Source organism: Dermochelys coriacea, chromosome 2, assembly GCF_009764565.3.
Source record: "Dermochelys coriacea isolate rDerCor1 chromosome 2, rDerCor1.pri.v4, whole genome shotgun sequence".
Classification (NCBI taxonomy): domain Eukaryota; kingdom Metazoa; phylum Chordata; order Testudines; family Dermochelyidae; genus Dermochelys; species Dermochelys coriacea.
This window is the reverse complement of record NC_050069.1, coordinates 166,903,602-166,923,901: the sequence shown is the minus strand read 5'-3', so window position 1 is coordinate 166,923,901 and position 20,300 is coordinate 166,903,602. Positions and strand designations below refer to the sequence as shown.

The 20,300-nt window shown below is 40.4% G+C and overlaps 1 protein-coding gene across 13 annotated transcripts in view; it reads right to left on the bottom strand.

Annotated features, from left to right (window-relative positions):
- COBL (cordon-bleu WH2 repeat protein) overlaps positions 1 to 20,300 on the bottom strand; it is a 329,136-nt gene that overhangs the window by 87,927 nt on the left and 220,909 nt on the right. For all 13 annotated transcript variants that reach the window (XM_043508632.1, XM_043508631.1, XM_043508628.1 and 10 more), the window contains one exon: positions 8,785 to 8,979. In XM_043508632.1, coding sequence (XP_043364567.1) covers positions 8,785 to 8,979 — 195 coding nt within the window. The remainder of the gene's footprint in view (positions 1 to 8,784; positions 8,980 to 20,300) is intronic.

The window sequence follows — 20,300 nt, the reverse complement described above, 5'->3', positions numbered from 1 at the left end:
ATTTGTTTACACAACACTAATCTCAACACTAACCTTTCCTTTAGGGCATAAAAACAGGGGAAAATAAAACTTTCTACCAATACTGTGAATAAATTGATTCTCTATGACCTGGATCCTCCAAACACTTACAAATATCCAACTTTACTCCCACTGCAGCCAACAGGACTACTCATGTGAGTAATGTTAAGTATGCACTTAAGTGTCTGACGGAGTGGGACCTAATATTCTGCCCCTAAGGATCTGATCCTGCTCCCATATAATTCAGAAGTAAAACTCCCATTGACTTCAGTATTGCCCGACTAAGCCCTAAGTGAGATGCCTGCAAGGAACTGAAGTAGTAAGGCAAAACTCACATCAATTCACCTCTAACAGCAGCAATCTCAAAACATTCCTGGGAACGTAGTGTGACAAAGCTCTGTCCTTGCCTCCATGCGTCCCGCGTTTCCTGGTGGATTTCGCTAGCCTCAGAGGCTCACTGTGACCCTCCACATAACCCTTCTTTCTCTAGAGACAAGGGTCACAGTCTACTGAGCCATTTTCATCATAAGCCAGCGAGAAAGGTGAGGAGAAGTTATCCTTCCTTGCACAGTCTCTGTTGTCTCCCAGTCTCAATGATTAAACAGCGGGCAAAGGTGTGGTGGGGGGGGAGCCCGGGCCCACCCTCTACTCCGGGCTCCAGCCCAGGGACCCTAATAGTATCAGCTGACCTTTTAGAAACATGACATGTACAATTCCCTGGGCTACTTCCCCTACAGCAGCCCTCACTTCCTCAAGCTCCACTTCACCCTTACCTCAGGGCCTCCTTCCTTGTGCCTGATATGGTGTGTACTACTCAGCCTCTCCAACAGCGCAACTTCCTCCCACAGCTCCTGACATGCACACCCACCTGATTGACTGGGAGGCTTTTAACTAGTTTCAGCCAGCCCTTGATTGACTTCAAGTGTCCCAATCAACATAGCATTCTCCCTGCCTTCTGGAAAGTTCTTAATTGGCCCCAGGTGTCTTAATTGACCTGGAGCAGCTTCCACTTCACTTAACCTGGTACCAGGGATTGTTTAGCCTGGAGCTAATATATCTGTCTCCCACTACTTTTCTATAGCCATCTGGCCTTGCCCCGTCACAATAGGAAAAATGGAAAAATCTATTTAAAGCAAGGGAACACTGTGGAATATGGAGTCAACGGTACTATTCCAATATACACCAATGAAAGAGCGGACCCTCATTTAGAATAAAATTAAAGATGCTCTGAAATGAACACTGGAATGCCAATTGCTCTGTTATATTGCCTCATCTGTCTCTCTCCTTAAGGGAGCCATAACTGGCTAACAACAAACTTCAGATACCAAGCTACAACAGATTTTAAAAAAAATAAATAAAAAAGGAAAAAAACAACAACATTTTTTTAAACATCCACAGCAAGAGAACCTGCATGTGGCGCCTATAGCACATTTCACAGAAATTGCATTTGTGGCTTTTGGGGTTGACATTAGGTGGCTGAAGGGTCCCTTTTTGTTTTTGCTGTTATTTCCTGAAACCTTAAGACTTCATGTTGAATAAACTATCTACATACTGTAAACAGGCTCTTACCCAAAGAGTACTCTTACCCACTGCCTTGTTTACGGTCTTTTCCTGCTCCCACCTCTGTATTTTTCCCCACCCCCTGACACACAGAATGCTCCTCTGACCTCACCTCTTGCCAGTTCACTATACTCCCTGCCTTCAAGTCCCTCCTAAAGACTCATTTCTTCTGCAATGCCCACATGAACTGCACCAAATATTTTTTTTTTAAAAACAGATCTTGTGATTAAGACACTGGACAGAGAGGCAGGAGCTCTGGGTTAAATACCCATTTCTGCCAGACTTCCTCGGTAAGTCACTCAGGGTACATCTCACACAGCAGCTGGGAAGTGTAATCCCCAGCATGGGCAGATCATAGAATCATAGAATATCAGGGTCAGAAGGGAGCTCAGGATGTCATCTAGTCCAAACCCTGCTCAAAGCAGGACCATCCCCAACTAAATCATCCCAGCCAGCGCTTTGTCAAGCCTGACCTTAAAAACTTCTAAGGAAGGAGATTCCACCACCTCCCTAGGAAACGCAATCCAGTGTTTCACCACCCTCCTAGTGAAAAAGTTTATCCTAATATCCAACCTAAACCTCCTCCACTGCAACTTGAGACCATTACTCCTTGTTCTGTCATCTGCTACACTGAGAACAGTCTATATCCATCCTCTTTGGAACCCCCTTTCAGGTAGTTGAAAGCAGCTATCAAAACCCCCCTCATTCTTCTCTTCTGCAGACTAAATAATCCCAGTTCCCTCAGCCTCTCCTCATAAGTCATGTGATCCAGCCCCCTTATTTTTGTTGCCCTCCGCTGGACTCTTTCCAATTTTTCCACATCCTTCTTGTAGTGTGGGGCCCAAAACCGGACACAGTACTCCAGATGAGGCCTCACCAATGTCGACTAGAGGGGAACAATCATGTCCCTCGATCTGCTGGCAATGCCCCTACTTATACAGCCCAAAATGCCATTGGCCTTCTTGGCAACAAGGGCTCACTGTTGACTCATATCCAGCTTCTCGTCCACTGTAACCCCTCAGTCCTTTTCTACAGAACTGCTGCCTAGCCACTCGGTCCCTAGTTTGTAGCAGTGCATGGGATTCTTCCATCCTAAGTGCAGGACTCTGCACTTGTCCTTGTTGAACCTCATCAGATTTCTTTTGGCTCAATGCTCTAATTTGTCTAGGGCCCTCTGTAGCCTTTCCCTATCCTCCAGCATATCTACCACTCCTCCCAGTTTAGTGTCATCTGCAAACTTGCTGAGGGTGCAGTCCATGCCATCCTCCAGATTATTAGTGAAGATACTGAACAAAACAGGCCCCAGGACCGACCCTTGGGGTACTCCGCTTGATACCGGCTGCCAACTAGACATGGAGCCATTGATCACTACCCGTTGAGCCCGACAATCTAGCCAGCTTTCTATCCACCTTATAGTCCATTCATCCAGCCCATACATCTTTAACTTGCTGGCAAGAATACTGTGGGAGACCATGTCAAAAGCTTTGCTAAAGTCAAGGAACAACATGTCCACTGCTTTCCCCTCGTCCACAGAGTCAGTTATCTTGTCATAGAAGGCAATTGGATTAGTCAGGCATGGCTTGCCCTTGGTGAATCCATGCTGACTGTTCCTGATCACTTTCCTCTCCTCTAAGTGCTTCAGAATTGATTCCTTGAGGACTTGCTCCATGATTTTTTCAGGGACTGAGGTGAAGCTGACTGGCCTGTAGTTCCCAGGATCCTCCTTCTTCCCTTTTTTAAAGATGGGCACTACGTTAGACTTTTTCCAGTCATCCAGGACCTCCCCCGATCGCCATGAGTTTTCAAAGATAATGGCCAATGGCTCTGCAATCACATTCGCCAACTCCTTTAGCACTCTCGGATGCAGCACATCCAGCCCCATGGACTTATGCTCATCCAGTTTTTCTAAATAGTCCCAAACCACTTCTTTCTTCAGAGGGCCTCCCCATGCTGTGCTGCCCAGTGCAGTAGTCAGGGAGCTGACCTTGTTCGTGAAGACAGAGGCAAAAAAAGCATTGAGTACATTAGCTTTTTCCACATCCTCTGTCACTAGGTTGCCTCCCCCATTCAGTAAGGGGCCCACACTTTCCTTGACCACCTTCTTGTTGTTAACATACCTGTATAAACCCTTCTTGTTACTCTTAACATCTTTTGCTAGCTGCACCTCCAGGTATAATTTGGCCTTCCTGATTTCACTTCTGCATGCCCAAGCAATATTTTTATACTCTTCCCTGGTCAGTTGTCCAATCTTCCACTTCTTATAAGCTTCTTTTTTGTGTTTAAGATCAGCACGGATTTCACTGTTAAGCCAAGCTGGTCGCTTGCCATGTTTCCTATTCTTTCTACACATCGGGATGGTTTGTGCCTGTAACCTCAATAAGGATTCTTTAAAATACAGCCAGCTTTCCTGGACACCTTTCCCCCTCATGTTGTTCTCCCAGGGAATCCTGCCTATCAATTCCCTGAGGTTGTCAAAGTCTGCTTTTCTAAAGTCCAGGGTCTGTATTCTGATGCTCTCCTTTCTTCCCTGTGTCAGGATCCTGAACTTGACCATCTCATGGTCACTGCCTCCCAGGTTCCCATCCACTTTTGCTTCCCCTACTAATTCTTCCTGGTTTGTGAGCAGCAGGTCAAGAAGAGCTCTGCCCCTAGTTGGTTCCTCCAGCACTTGCACCAGGAAATTGTCCCCTACACTTTCCAAAAACTTCCTGGATTGTCTATGCACTGCTGTATTGCTCTCCCAGCAGATATCAGGGTGATTGAAGTCTCCCATAAGAACCAGAGCCTGCGATCTAGTAACTTCCGTTAGTTGCCGGAAGAAAGCCTCATCCACCTCATCCCCCTGATCCGGTGGTCTATAGCAGACTCCCACCACGACATCACCCTTGTTGCTCACGCTTCTAAACTTAATCCAGAGACACTCAGGTTTTTCTGCAGTTTCATACCGGAGCTCTGAGCAGTCATACTGCTCTCTTACATACAATGCAACTCTCCCTGTCCTGCCTGTCCTTCCTGAACAGTGTATATCCATCCATGACAGTACTCCAGTCATGTGAGTTATCCCACCAAGTCTCTGTTATTCCAATCACATCATAATTCCTTGACTGTGCCAGAACTTCCAGTTCTCCCTGCTTGTTTTCCAGGCTTCTTGTATAGGCACATGCTAATTCTGCTTGATCTAGCACCTAAAATAACAATGTGGTTGGGCCAGAGGCTGAGGCTAACCACCCAAGTACTTACTTCTGGGGGTCGGGTGGAACTGTACATGGGCGGCTACCCTGTAGTGCATTAGTTCAAATGAAGCTAGTGTATGTACATCTACCCGTACTGGGAATTACATCTCCCAGCTGTAGTATAGACATACCCTCAAGTCTCTCTGTGCCTTAGTTCAGCATCTATACAGTGGGGTAATAGTACTACCTTTCTCCCATCCTTTGTTTGTCTGGTCTATTTAGACTGCACAGTCTTTCGGACGGGGACTGTATTTGCAGAGTGCTTAGCATAAGGGAACCCCAGTCATAGCTGGCTCCTCTGGATTTCCCTGTGTGTCCAGTTTTCCCCACTTCTCTTCTACCATAAGCTCTCTGGGGCATGGATATTTTTCATTTAGCTCAACACTTAGAACATTTTGGGATCTGAGTCAATAACAAATAAAATAATATTTCCTAATTAGTAGAGCTGGTCAAAACAAAAAGGCTTGAATATTTGTCACTGAAATTTCGAAAATTCCACCATTGAATGCTTCCACCATCCCTCTTAACAGGATAACTAAAGTTTCTGAAGGGTATATAGGAATTGCTGGAAAAAGGGGTTCACCTTTTGCTGAGCCCTCACAGAATGCCTTTGCATGAATTGGCAAACTAATCTCAATGGTCTGTGAACTCAGTATCAGAACTGAAGATGGGGAAGATTCCCCTGCTTCTGAGGCAGCCTATCCCACCCTCTACATTTCCTGCCGGGACTGCTATTTTATCCCTGGCTCATGATGATACTTATGAAGAATATTTTTTGTGGACTTTGCATTATAATAAATTGCATCAAATGGCAGATGCTTTCAAAAAATGTCCTGAGGGAAGAGACAACTGGATTCCCTTCTTGGGCTTTATCCTTCCTCCCTGCTGTAAATTACTGAGTGGAAACTCTGCACAGTCTGGAACACTGCTTAATTGTGCTCTGAATATAAATGAATACTTTCTAGTAGGGGTTTTTAAAATGGGATGAGGAGAAAATACTACTTGTGAGCCAGTCTTGGGAGGCAAATGTTTGGCAGGTCATTCCAGCGCTCTTTCCCTCAGAGAGGTCAACTATTATTGTAAGACCCACGGAGACAGCAGTCAAGATATGATTACATTATATAGCAAGCAGTTATCTGACTGACTATCTGGAAAAAATGATTGAAGAAAATCTAAAGAATTAATGAGGTATATTTCAATCTCATTGCATATGGCTGTTACAGATTGCAATCACTAGGCACAGACATGAGAAATGCATCACTTAACAATTTATCTACACTGTTATAAAAATGAAATGTTGTAGAGCTTAATAGTGGGTAAAAATAGTGGGTAAGGGGGTCAGTGTAAGTTTATTTGCTGTGCCTCCAGTATCATTTTTCTACACCGCTTTTAGGGAAACGGATTCAGTTTAAAGATAAAAATCCTTTTCAAGTTCAGAACACTACCATTCTCATTTTCTAATAATCTGCTAGCTTCACTGGAAATAAACATGTTCTCCTTTTGCAGGATCTTCCTGTTAGTAACAGTGGCACATAAATAAAGATTTCTAAACAAACATCTTATCTTTTTATGGAAGGAAGTCCATTAATAAGGAATTGACGTTCTTCCCTAAAAAAAAATACATTTGTTAATTCTTTCCCATAAACTATAGAAATAAACTAACACCCTGAGATTTTTTATTCTATTTTCACAGCAAACTGGATAATCTGCACGTAGATAAGGTTAGCACTGTTTGCGTTTCTGTATAAACAATACTCTTGTTGCTACCTTACCATGCAACATCAAATAACTAATCTTTTTTCTCAGGTTTCAACTACTTCATGGAATTGTTGGTTCATTTCTGCTGGATTCCTTACAGTTATGTTGGATCATCTTCTACAGTACAGGTTGTGAACAGCTTGCCAAACAAGGCACTTCAGAAGCACATTATCCATGTTTGCGATCTTGATCTGCACAATTGTTTTCATAGGGATGTCCTTTCCCCATCAAAAATAGGACAAAGAAGCACTCAGATGAACTCAAACAATTGATCTGATAATCTACAGTACTTCAACTTTATTGACTTTGTAAACTAGGAAAGACATTTCTAGTGTCCCAAATTACCACTATTATATGGAAAATATATGATCCGTATTCAATCAAACATGTTTTCCTTCTACAATTTTTTTTCTTTTAAAGAAAAAAATTATAACAAACTTGATGTATTGTATGTCCACTTTCAACAAACAGAAATATTAGCTCCCAGACAATCCAGAAAACAGTACTTTTAGTGATGTGAAAACAATACTGAAACTGGGAATGTTAGCATGCTAAAAAGGTTTCTGTGCTAGAAAATAAAAAATGTAAATGACATATTAAATGAAGATAAACTTGAAACAGTGTAGCCTTTATATTATGATTATACTTGTGTAAACTTCTTATAAAATGCCATAACATTTGTTCAGAAATATCCATGTTTCATAAACATAAAGAATGTTTAATTTGAAGGGCATCAAATTATTTATTAACATGGAAGCCAAAAGAAATTAAAAAAATACACAATGCACAAAACATTGCAACACAAGGTCTGTTGCTGCCGTAAAATGCATGGGAAGGGATGTTAGTAAAAAGCACCTATCCAAGTTTTAGAAGAAATCTTAATGTTATGTCATACGTATCACATTTTTACCAGAAAAGCTATAACGATGGGAAATTTGGTACAGTCTATCATAGGTATGAATCATAGAATGCCTGTGTGTGTGTGTGTGTGTGTGTGTGTGTGTGTGTGTGTGTGTGTGTGTGTGTGTGTGTGTGTGTGTGTGTGTGAGAGAGAGAGAGAAAATACGAAGGGAAGAGAACCAAATGAAAGTGGTGTGTGTGTGTGTGTGAGTGTGTGTGTGAGAGAGAGAGAGAGAGAGAGAAAAAATACGGAAGGGGAAGAGAACCAAATGAAAGTGATATGTGTATGTGCATGGGCTAGTCTACGCGAATTAACCTGAATCTACCTCAAGGGGTAACAACAGCAGTGAAGACAGTGCAGTGAGAGCTTTGCAGCAGGATAGGGAGCCAATTATGTACCCACAGTCAGTGCTGTGCTTGTACTACTTGCACTGAAGCCCAGGCTGCACTGGTTTCACTGTGGTTGTTACTGGCGCTAGCTAAATTTAAGCTAGTTAAGGTAGGCTAGCCTGTGCACAGCTTCTGCTGCGCAGACATGACCTTGGTATAGCAACACTGTCTATACAGCCTTGTATCTGATAAGGTATTTAAAGTACAATACTGTTATTTTCTGATCACCTGATGGGTAAACTCCTGCAATAACTACTCACATCAGCTCATTCTTATAATTAAAATTAAACTAAGAAATAAAACAAACAGCAATAACATCAGTATAATAATTCACTGTTCAGTCCAATGTTTTTATGTTGCAAAATTTCTTCCTCCAGGTATTTATTGTCTATTCAAGGGTCAGTTGTGGCTTTGCCACAAGTGTCACAAATGGGGCAACAGGCACCTGTGCTGTCCTAGAAGCAAACTGGAAAACGGAATATTGTTCAGACAATCTGCTTCCCATTTTGTTGGGGACATAACCTAGAACAGCATACGTCTTCTAGCACACTAGTGCTGGCCTGTGCACTGGAGGCAGAACCAAGGCTCTGGATAACATCAGTTCTGGATAATTCTATTATGGAGAGCAGCCCTTGGCTTTTTAGGATTTAGCCCAACAAAAAATAGCTCAGTTAGAAGGGTGCTGACAGAGTTAGAATGGAGCTTTAGGAAGGGGGGGCAGTTCTAGCAATTGAGGTGAGTGAGTACATTCAGAGCTCCAACAGCACTCAACAAGAGTCCTCACGGGAGTTATTGAAAAGTTTTACTGGCTTTACTGGCTGACCAAAGCATGCAATCAAGGGGATTTATTTCTAACTCCTTTTATGGAGTGCATTTAGCAACTCAGTGCATTTAGCAACTCTGCATTTCCTTATGTCATTCTTACCTGTATTGCTGTCTTTGCCATTCCACTTGTCTCCATACTTTGCAAAAGGGGTGCTGCCACTGGTGGAGGAGGTGCTCTGCGTTTTTTAATTTCTGGGTTGGCAGTCATTCCTGAAATGTTGCCAAGAGATAGCGATGGACCCAGCGTAATGGAACGTGAATTCACTGAAGGGGAATTTGGAGCTGTTGCAAAGCCCTGTAAGTAGATGTATAACTTGGGTCACAATCACTTTTTAAAGACTATGAGGAAGAAGCAGAAAAAAAAACCATTACACCCAATTACCCTTAAATTGAGACAATGCTCTGAGTGATTGTGTATGATCCCCTGCTAAACTTGCCACATTGCAAACTGTACAATATAAGGACATTTTTCAAAGATCAACTGACATATAGTAATTCCATTCAGAAGGGGGTGAAAGTTGCAACAGATTAAACTTATATTAATATTTAGAAAGAAACAGTCAACCCCGGTACAATTTATAGAACCGTTGTTGGGAACTTTATCAAAGCAGGAGACTCCCACTTAATTAAAAAGACTTTCTTTTTATACTTAGAAAGTGCACTCTGTATCTTTGTGGTCAGGCAAATATATTTTAAGCCACATTTAAAATATAAATAAGGAATCTTTAGGATTCCTGAGAACATATTTTATTCTAAATTAGAATTAAATATTTAACTGCCCGTACATCATGCTGCAAATTATATCTTGGGCCAAATTTTGCTGTCAGTGTAAATCCAGAAGGCCTGATTCTCTACTCATCTATGCATCTTTTACATTAGTATAACTCCCTTTGACTTGAATGGAGCTATTTCTGATTTACATAGGTGTAGGCAAGAACCAAATCAGATCCAGAGTAGTGCTGCTGACTAGATTTACACAGGTTTAGATCAGAGCAGCACTGGGGCCTGTTTCTAAATGCATAGCATGAAAGTGTTTAGATGTAAGATGGATTTTCTTAGGGATGGATCCAAAGCTTAGTGAAGTCAATGGAAAAATTCCCACTGGGTTGTGGATCAGGACCCTATTTCTATATTTGGAAATGGGGGCTATACACACACAAGTGCACACAACTGATCATTAAAACAAAAATTCTTGAAAATGTTCATGAGTTTTGATGCATGAAATTTCATTTCATCCACTTTCTAACCAGCTGTAATGCTGCTTGGAAAACATATTTTCCAAAAGTTGACAATCATTTTTTTCTGTTTTCATCTACATGAAGTTTTGATGGTAAATAGTGAGGGAAAAATGCACAAAATTAAAAAAAATGTCTTTGACCTTCTCTTTTCCACCACGAACTACGTGCAGTATGTTAACATGTCAATCCCTTATGGTCTCACCCAGAGTATTGAAATATCACCTAAAACTCCAGAACGAGGATTATAGTCAGCAACCCCACTCCTCAGCACAATGGAAATGTCTACCATAAGTATAAATCATTTGTGCAGGAGACAGAGCTTTCTTGGGGGCTGGTCTGAGGTCATGGAACAAACACCAATAGAAACTAAGGACCATCACAAATCTCACCACCCTCTGCTCCAAGTTCAAGGCACACTTCTTCAACCTTCCCCTCTCAATCTCAAACACATACATAGCATCACGGACATAGTATGTTTTCTGAAAAAGCAAACTACCAAAGCACTGCACTGAACACACAATTTCCTCCCTGGGGAAAAGATAAGAGAGAAAATGAACACCACATGATAGATATTAGTCACATTCTTTAACACAGTACTGGAAGGCTGTTTAGATATTACATTGATGAGGGTGGTAAAGAACCTACATAGAATAAAACAGAATCCATTTCCTACTAGACATATGTCGACATCACAAAGGTTATCACAAGCTGACAATCTAAGCAACAAGGTCAAGGATGCAGAGCTAATGAACTATCTTCTCACATAAATGATGGCACCCTCCAGCTCACGACTGATACACATTAGCAACCTGGGGAAGCTTGCAATGTTGCTGCCCATGCTGTATCTATTCTGTGGATAGAAAACTACTCTTCTTTTTTTGGGGGGGGGGTCGTCATTCTGGCACCTTTTACCAGCACTACACTTACACTATTTTTAATTGCTTGGCTTGATAGCACATCTTCTTCCACAACAGTTGGGATGGTTCAGAGAAGAGAGCACAAAAAAGGAAGAATAAATATACACAGCAGGTTCTGAGCAGAAATCATATCAAACAAAATACTGGCATGTGGTGGCAGCTGATTCAGAAAAGGTTTCATCTCAGTTTCTTAGTTCCCTAATTAGGCCATCCATACTTCTAACCAAGAGTCTATGTGTAAACATCACAGGTCAGATTCATCACTGGTGAAAATAAGTGAAACTTGATTGCCATGGCACTATCAGTCCATGTGGAGAGCAGAATTCCTCTTCAAGATATGGAAACTGCAACAGCCCAATGCTAGTCTATGAAGTTTTAAGGAGACCTCTACTGAAATGAAGAGCTGGATCAGATAGGAAAAAAAACAATACAAGAAGAAACATGGCGCACATGTTTTTGACTGCTCAATAAAGTTCCGTGTGCTTCAGGCACCATAATAAGCTATGAAAGAGAACTCAGATGCTACTTGTACAGGATTAATTTGGGTCTGATCCTGCATCTATTATTCACATGGACCTAGCATGGACTTAAATAGTAATTCTGGGTGGACTGGCTGCAGGCCACTTTATTACTATGAAGATTGCTTGCTATACAGTCGACCTCCAGGCTGGACAAATATAGCTGGCACAAGAAGTCCCTGATATTAGTATACTATAGAAGTCTTCTCTCATGAACTATAACCTGCGTTTACAGGGGGGGTTAGATCATCATCTATCTTTTTCATGTCTGATTTCTCTGAAATTTTTAATAGGGTTTCTCAACCTTTGTACCTATTCAACAAAAATGCAGCCTATAGCATGGACTTTTAATAAATATGGCTTTGCTGCATCTTCTAGGTTATGTCTACACTAGCAATTGAACAACAAAACTTTTGTCTTTCAGAGTTGATAATCTCCCCTCGAAAAACAGAAGTTTTGCTGCGACTAGTGCCAGTGTGAACAGCTAATTGTCCGAAGGAGTACTCTCCTGCTGACAATGCAAATGCCGCTCATTGGGGGTGGAAGTTTTTTGTCGGCAGGAGAGCCAACAAACAGTGGCTACACTGCACAACTTTTAGTTCCACAGCTATAGTGACACTGTAGAGTAGACATAGCCTTACAGGTGAACATACTCTATCGTTGGCTGTATCTGCTAGGCAACAGCGGATAGACCGATCTCATCTGTAACCTGTAGGGTCTCTGTGTCCTTGGATACTGTGTCTGTTGTGTCTGGCTCTATACAATAGAGTATGTTTACTCCTAAGTATATGCTATCCTACAGACAGTAGAATATAAAGAAGTTTCTTTTTTGCACTCTTAGAGGAAGACAGAAGAAAACCGGTTTTAGCCCTACTTTATGTTTTCTAAGTTTTTGCTGAATGTGTCAAAAGGTTGGGGAATCTTGTTAATAGGTTCACAGAAGTTAGAGATTAAAATGACAATTCAGATCTTCAGCTTCATCTCCTCTGCAAGTACAGAATATTATCAGCAACAGAGGACTTATCCAATATTAAACTAGCACTGCATTTGATCCAAGGTCATACTCTTGGTAAAGGACCACCAGAATCTTTTTGTTGAACAGAACACTCTGGGAAGAAAATACATGAAAAAATATTTTTAGCCTGGATTTTGTTTTAAACTAGTTAATATTTCTGAAGAGAAGTTAGGGGGGAAAAACCACAACATTAACATGTAAAAACACACAATTAAGCTAAAACAAAACAGTAAGAAAAAAATAAGTAAGGAACTAGCCAATTCATTTCTGTGTGTTTCTGAGAGCCAAGTCTAAGAATAAATCCAATTGATGCTTGAGTGTGATTTTCAAAAGCATTCACTGCTGGCCTAACTCTACTCAGATTGAAATCAAACTTCCATTGTCTTCAAAGGGAGCAGAGTCTGGCAAATACTGGGGACTTTTGAAAATCCCACCCTTTGTCAAAAGAACTTTACACAAATCTGGATAGAAAGATAATCTAGGGGTTGTAGACCTCTACTCACTCAAGTACTCCTCACACAGGCAAGTCATTTTCATTAGCTTCTGTAGAACATATACCCTTGTATGCGGAGGACTAACCACATGAGTAGGGCTGTGCCAAGGCCAGACTCTTACCCTGTTTCCCATTAAAGTAATCAGGAGTCTTTCCATTGATTTCAATGGGAATAGGATCAGGCCCTGTGTTAGCTTCCTTTAGAAACAATAGATTGGGGGCCTGATTTTCAGACAGTTTAGGTATGCAGTTATTGAGAACATGTATGCGTGCACACGCACACACACACACACACACACGCACACATACACTTGTAAAATTAACTATGTGCAAATACAATTACTTTATTTGCACACACTTTTTGCCAAAATTACCCCACACTTACTATTATTTTATGCTATTGTCACTACATTGACTTCACATTAATTATTCTTGATTTTCATCAGTGTAAGTGAAAGCAGAATCAATTTTCATAATTGCAACTGTCTGCCTCACCAACCAAACTCTAATTGTGGTCCATCACCTCCTTTTTTTTGAAAGAAATGCCTGACCTTTGAAGGGTGGGGTTTGGATTTAGGCTTAGGCTCTACCCCTCTCCTCAGCATATCTTATGGGCTAGCTACCTCAGGCAGCTCCCTTCTCAGCCTACTGGCTTCTGTGAATCCCATTCTTTGGCAGCTGACTCTCCCCATGCATTGTACAGGGAGCCTAGGCACTTAACTCGGGACAGTTTATTGCACTAGGCAGCAGGGCACCTAAATGTTATGCGTTGCAATGCTGAGTTTAAGTCACCTTTGTGAATCTAGCCCTAGGTGCCTAACTTCAGTTGAGATCAGTGGGAGTTAGGTGCCTAGAAGCTCCTGAATATCTCACTAGGGGCCTAAACACTTTTATAAATCTGGCCCTAAGACACTTTTGAAAATAGGAATTGGGTTACTAAGTCATTTAGGTGCTTTAAAAATATTAAGAGTAAAACTATATGAGATACATATAGTTAGGCTATAAAGCTAAAAGTCAATGAGGTTTTTTTCCCCAAATGGCTTCCCTTACCACCACCCTTTATTAGAGTTTCCTTGGCTTTCTCATGACACAAAGTGGCATTTAAAGGTCAGCAGGAGACTGAATGCTGCTTGCATGCAATAGCAATTTGGCTTCCTGTTCTCTGTCCACACTGGTCAATATTTTTTTTTCAAAATGTCAAGTTTTTTTTTTATTGTGGGGGTGTTACAGCCACGTTTTTCTTCTGCAGCTCTGTGCCAAACCCTACAGATTCCTGCTACCTATTTTGTTATGCAATTTCCTCCTGAATATTTTTATATCAAAAAACAATCAACTGGGTTGTTTTAAGAGTTCGAATTACTAGATGTAACAGTAACAGCCTTTTTTAAAAAAAACAAAAACAAAATCCAATCAGAGACATAAAGGAAAAATAAAAAAACAAAAAATAACTCTGTAGGGGGATGCATTTTTGTGTGAGCGTACTGAGAATTAATGTGAACTGAAAGACCTGGAAGGGACAGACAAATCCATCAGCCCAGTGACAACGGGAGTATTTATCATAGTGGGAAATGTAAACCCTATTAACACAAACTCACATTGATTGGCTGAATGTGACTACAGCTGATTACTAGTAACCATTTAGAATGCCAGACAGGTTAAGTCAGAGGCTATGGTAAAAATTAAAGTTGGGTGATGCTCTCCTGGAAATGATAATACAACTCCATACATTAGCATTAAATGTAACAACAAAGAAACTGAATCAATTCCAACACACCCCTCATAACCAAGGCATAGTACTGTGGTCTCCAGACCACCTGGAGGGACACACATACAAAAACGTACTCACTGAGACTGCTGATTTTTTTTAAAGTGGGTTATCTTAAATATAGTTTGCTTTTTCTAATCACTGAAATTCCCTAATGACTTTTAACTGTGATGTGCACACCCTACTCACAATCAGAGGCTTAAGAGGAACAATTGCATGTCTAACTTTTTTCTTGATTTCCATGTTAGCTCACTCCCTCCAACTTTGGAAAGAAATAGTACACCCATCTAGTACAAAATTAATAGTACAAAGGCAACTATATCGTTTCCATAATAGTACCAGCTGTAGGCTGTAACACTATTCATTTATACAAACACTATCTTATTGAATACACTTTGACATCCATGTTTTCATGGTTTTGAATTAATCCTTTGGAGACTATAAGCCAAATTCCCAGCCTCCTGTGCTGACATTTAGGTTCTTAGCTGTCAATACTATAGCTATGTTCTAAGAATTTATTTGGTGAATACCAGAACTTGTACAACTAGAATTAGAAATGCTAGAACTGGATGCCGAGAACACACAGGGATAAGGAGGGCAGGCTCTCTTGCTTAGCTCTGCTAATTCTCTTTCACATTGACCTAGTACATTCCTCCTCTTTTAGTTCTGGTTTGCAGAGGAGCAGAAATCAAGCATACTAAATTTTGGGTTTTTTTCTGTGATGTGCAAAAAGAGTGCTACGGATCAGGCTGACATCACATTTAACTGGTGACCTAGTTGAACAGTATTTCCCAGTGTAACAGAATGGATGGACTCCTCTGCTGACCTATCCTATCAGCAGATATTAAGACCATCTATCAAACTCCTGAAGTCCCACAGGCTCTATGTGGCAGGTGCTGCTCATTAACTGGATATATGAAAGGTAGGAACACCCTTCTGTGAACACAGGAGGTCCTGGAAGCAAAACCTAGAGACAGTCAATCTCAGAGACAGAGCGTAGGTTGAGGTTTATAATGTACTATTGTGTTTGTAGTCCCCAGGAAGGGAGTAAGTCTGGATTTAAAGTGTCATCTAACTCATTCACAGAAAAATACAAAATGATGTCAAAAAAGTGTGTGTATGAGTGAGAAAAAGAAGCCATTCATAAGTCAATTCTTTTATTTGAAAATCTATTCGGTATTATAATATATTTCTATATTCCACCCCTACTCTCTTTTGGATCCAGGACCGTACAGAAGAGACACCCTTCTTCCCCTTCCCCATACACTCTATGGGCAGTAGGATCCAGGTGCTGTCTCCCCTTCTTCTGCCATATTACCTTGAGTAAAAACTAGAGAGCAGCCAGCCAGACTCCAGCCCCACAGGAGCAGAAGTAGACAAAGCAGGGACCACTGGACATTCCAGTCAAAACTGTAGAAAGTTCTCTGACTTTCTCTGTCCTGGGATGACTGGCTGTTTGCCCCAACCCTCCCCTGTGCCACAGTCTCTGTACCTCATATTCTTTCTACACCTGCCCCTCCACCCTCTTCTCCTTAGCCCTCTTCCCTTTTCTTGGCATTTAGCAGATCCCCTCCTAAGTAAACACCCACAAAAACAAAAACAAACAAAAAAGCCAAGGAACCAAAATTGTGGCACGAGCATTACGTTTGATGCCAATACACTGTTAGTTCTGCTTGTGTGTTACAATCCTTACCCCACCCTATGTCTGTCTTGTTTATTTAGACTATAGTGTATCATTGTTCACTTGTACTGCCCCATTGGTCTGTATCCATTTGCCTTATGCTTAAACGGTAATATTTTTGGGGCAGTGACTGTCTTTTTGTTCTAAGAAAAGGAGTACTTGTGGCACCTTAGAGACTAACAAATTTATTAGAGCATAAGCTTTCGTGAGCTACAGCTCACTTCATCGGATGCATCCGATGAAGTGAGCTGTAGCTCACGAAAGCTTATGCTCTAATAAATTTGTTAGTCTCTAAGGTGCCACAAGTACTCCTTTTCTTTTTGCGAATACAGACTAACACGGCTGCTACTCTGAAACCTGTCTTTTTGTTCTGTATTTCTACAAAACTTAGCACAATGAGGTCCTGCTCCATGACTGGAGCTCCTGGGCACGACAATAATACAATAACGAACACCACAAATGAGTCTATAGATTCTTCAAGAGGTATCTAATGGTTGCTAAGTATCCAAGTATGTTAATGTTGTTTAATATTTAAGCTCCATTAGCAGGACAAACAAAAGTATTTCATGGAGAATACATGTTTTGACTTACAGATACAACATTTGTGAATTCATGAAAACTAAAAAAATCAAATACAGTCAAATCAACCCTAAGCCCCAATATCTAGTAATTATTCACATTTTTTTCCTTCCAATATTCAACCAACACAGTCTATTATAAATTTGATCCTAAGTCTCAAAAGATGAATTAATTGTTGTGGCAGCTATAAATTATATCAGAATACAGATTTATCAATTTATGGAACTTTATATGACACTCAGATACATATTCTTAATTATATACATCCCCAGATAATTTATATATTTTCCAGAATTTCCTATAGGAAAGACTCTGTGATTCTTCATGAGACAAAAACTAATTGAAATACAGATTGAAAATAGAAATATATAAATGCAAAACACCAGCTGCTTAGCCCTAAATTTCAAAACTGTATATCTCTGGCTCCAAGCTCTTGGCATGTTACAATTCAATACATTTGCTCCAAGCAATCAGTCCTGTTTTAAAGTCTCACTTCTCAAATTGTTCCCACGTCAAACAAATCAGGGGATTTTATAAAACTTTTGTCTGTCACTACTACCTGACAGCATGCCAGTACCAACAGTAAAGCGATTTATTTCGCAAAAATCTCATCCCTATAGCAAGGAAATCTCCTCATTGGCAGAAGAGGAAAGCAATCAGAATATCAAGGAAAACTGGGAGCAAAATCTTCTTCACTTTCAGCAATGCAACGGAATAGAAGCTAAGCTTGATTTACATTTCTCTGTGTTCATTTAATCTCCTGTTATTTAAGTGGCAACATATCCCTAACACGTTCTATAGTTTAAGCAAAATATTCTATAGGAACAATTATAAACCAGGTTTTCTTGACAGGAGGCACATATAAAACCCTTGAATTCTCTGGTCCCAATTTCAAGTCCTATGTGATAGCCAACAAGTGTAGACCCTATTGAATCTTGTGAATCAGAGCTGGGTAGCTTGGTGAGATGGAAGGAAATAAATCTCCTTTAATTCAAAGGTCTTAGCATTAACTGAAAAGAAAAAAGAAGCCTTCTCAATTTAATGCAGTGAAAATATAATCGCTATTAATCCCTCTTGTGCACAATCTGCTCAGTTCCTGTCAATAAGTGTCACATAAAGGGTAGAAAAAGGGTTTCTCTGAAATTGAAGGTGACTAGCCACAAAGACTAGGAACTAAAGTTGATGATGGTTCTTCACAGAGCAATGAGTCCCAAAACAAGCGGGTAGGTTCTCCAAGAACAAACAGCAATGTGCTGTTAACTCTTTCAATGTCAAGCCAATTAAATTTGCAGCTAGTACTCCGCACATAACACTCTGTATCAGTCTTCTCAAGTTTCTCAATTCCCAGTAATAATAGTTTATTAACAGTTCAAAATCTGTGAGAAGTAAAATTTTTAAAAGACAAACATAACTACACACAGGAACCTACTATAGAATGTCTCTAGATGGGAATGTACATGTATATATGTGTTATAAAAGCAATTGTGAATTGCGTGTGTGAATATATGAAAACACCATGTTTTCTAAAACTCCATACAGCTCCAAACAATATAACGTGCCACATTAAAACTGATGCAATGTCCTAAATCATAGAAATATCAATGGGTATGATGCTACCACATGCAGAACTCCAACGACTCCCACTAAGGCTAGGCACTTTGTACTATCAGCCTGTACAAATCCTGACATGCTTTTTAGGATTATGAAAATCTCTAACTGTAAATATTCTCAAATTTATTTGGAATATTCTTAACTCAACATGGACAAGACAATCACAAATGTAGCATAGAAAACTATCCTGCACTGTGTATTTTCTATTCCACTCAGTAGTTTAATGTAAATTTTATTGTCTGATGTTCTGGAAGGCTGTAAATGAAGTCTGAGTGCAAATTCCAAAATCAGACTAATTAGTGGGTGACAGTTAGGAATGCTGACAACAAGCGGTTAGAATTAGGGTTGTTTGCATTTCATACAAGTGTGAAATGATTGATAGTATGTTGCAGAAGTGTGCAAAGACGTTTCAGTGTCTCATCTGCTGGAATGTAGTTTTTAATAGCTTGAGCTTTCAGGAAATACTAGAATCAATCTGTATATATTGAACCGTACTCTACGGTGGTGATCTAGCTACACTTTACATCTAGACCATGAAAAACTTACTTTTCAGAAATATCTTTGTTGCATAACTTTGTCAAAATGCTTCAGTCTATAGAAACAGAAAACTATTGGGAGGTTTTATACTGTTTTAATGAATTTGAAACACATATGTTAGATCGATAAAGGAATTGGGGGGAGGGGAGGAAAGGGGTACAATCAACACTCTGATATATTAAGGAAAAAAATAAAGGAAAAAAATCCCAAACAACCCAGTGAACCACTTAAAGATTGATTTATACTCTGTGCAATGCCATATTTCTGCTCTATTTTCAGTTATTTGTAGCCATTCATATAACATCATGTATGTGCACTACAGTGTATAGCAGTGGGCCTGTGCCAAAGTAATAAAAGTTCCCTGCCCTGTAAAAGAAAAAAAAAAACCCCAAAACAGAGCAGATCATATATAAAGAAGGGACTTGGCTGCTGAAGCTTGAATTCTTCACATAAGTGCGGGCTGGGGGGGGGGGAGGAAAGCAATTTTACAAGTTTGCAATGGAAGAGTTTGAGGGAACCTGATGTAGATTAAAAGGGAGGTTATTTCAATAATATGGGGCTTTATGGCAAAAAGCTCAGAATGGGGAGTGGACAAAGGAGATAATTAAGGTGGTACAGATAGAAGTCAGAGCAGTACAAGAAGGAGAAAGGGATGTTGGATGAAGAGAGGGAAGAAATAAAAACAGGAGTGATGAAGAATTATGAGGATTAAGTGTTCACTTGATATGGAAGAAGAGTGAGAGCTGTCGCAGAGATTCAAGAAGAGGAGAGGTTCTGCTGGATGAAGAGTGATGAGAATGGGGTGAGACACATTGGATAAGGCTACAGTCTGAAATGAGAAATAAAAGCACAGGCTAGTATCTTGGAAAGGAAGAGATGGAGTTTGGAAATTGTGAGGAGACAGAAATGGCCATATTTGGGTAGGGCCTGGATGAGAGGGGAAAGGCCAAGATGTCTCCAAGGTTGCTAGTCTGAGTGGCAGGAAGGATGGCACTTTCAATGGTGACAGAGATGTTGAAAGTAAGGTGGTGACAAGTCATCTGACAAATTATAAGTGAGTGAAGCAAAGATTCTGGATCGAACGGAAGCTAAAAGGATTGGGGATGGGTTGGTAGTTGTGATTCATTGATGTAGAAATGATAGCTGAGTATGCAGTAATTAACGAATTCATCTAGAGACACAGAAGAGTTCAGAGGAAGAAGAGGAGAAGGCCAGTGATGGACTTGCAATTAAGAGAGGTCTAGGAGATACTGGCAGAGCCC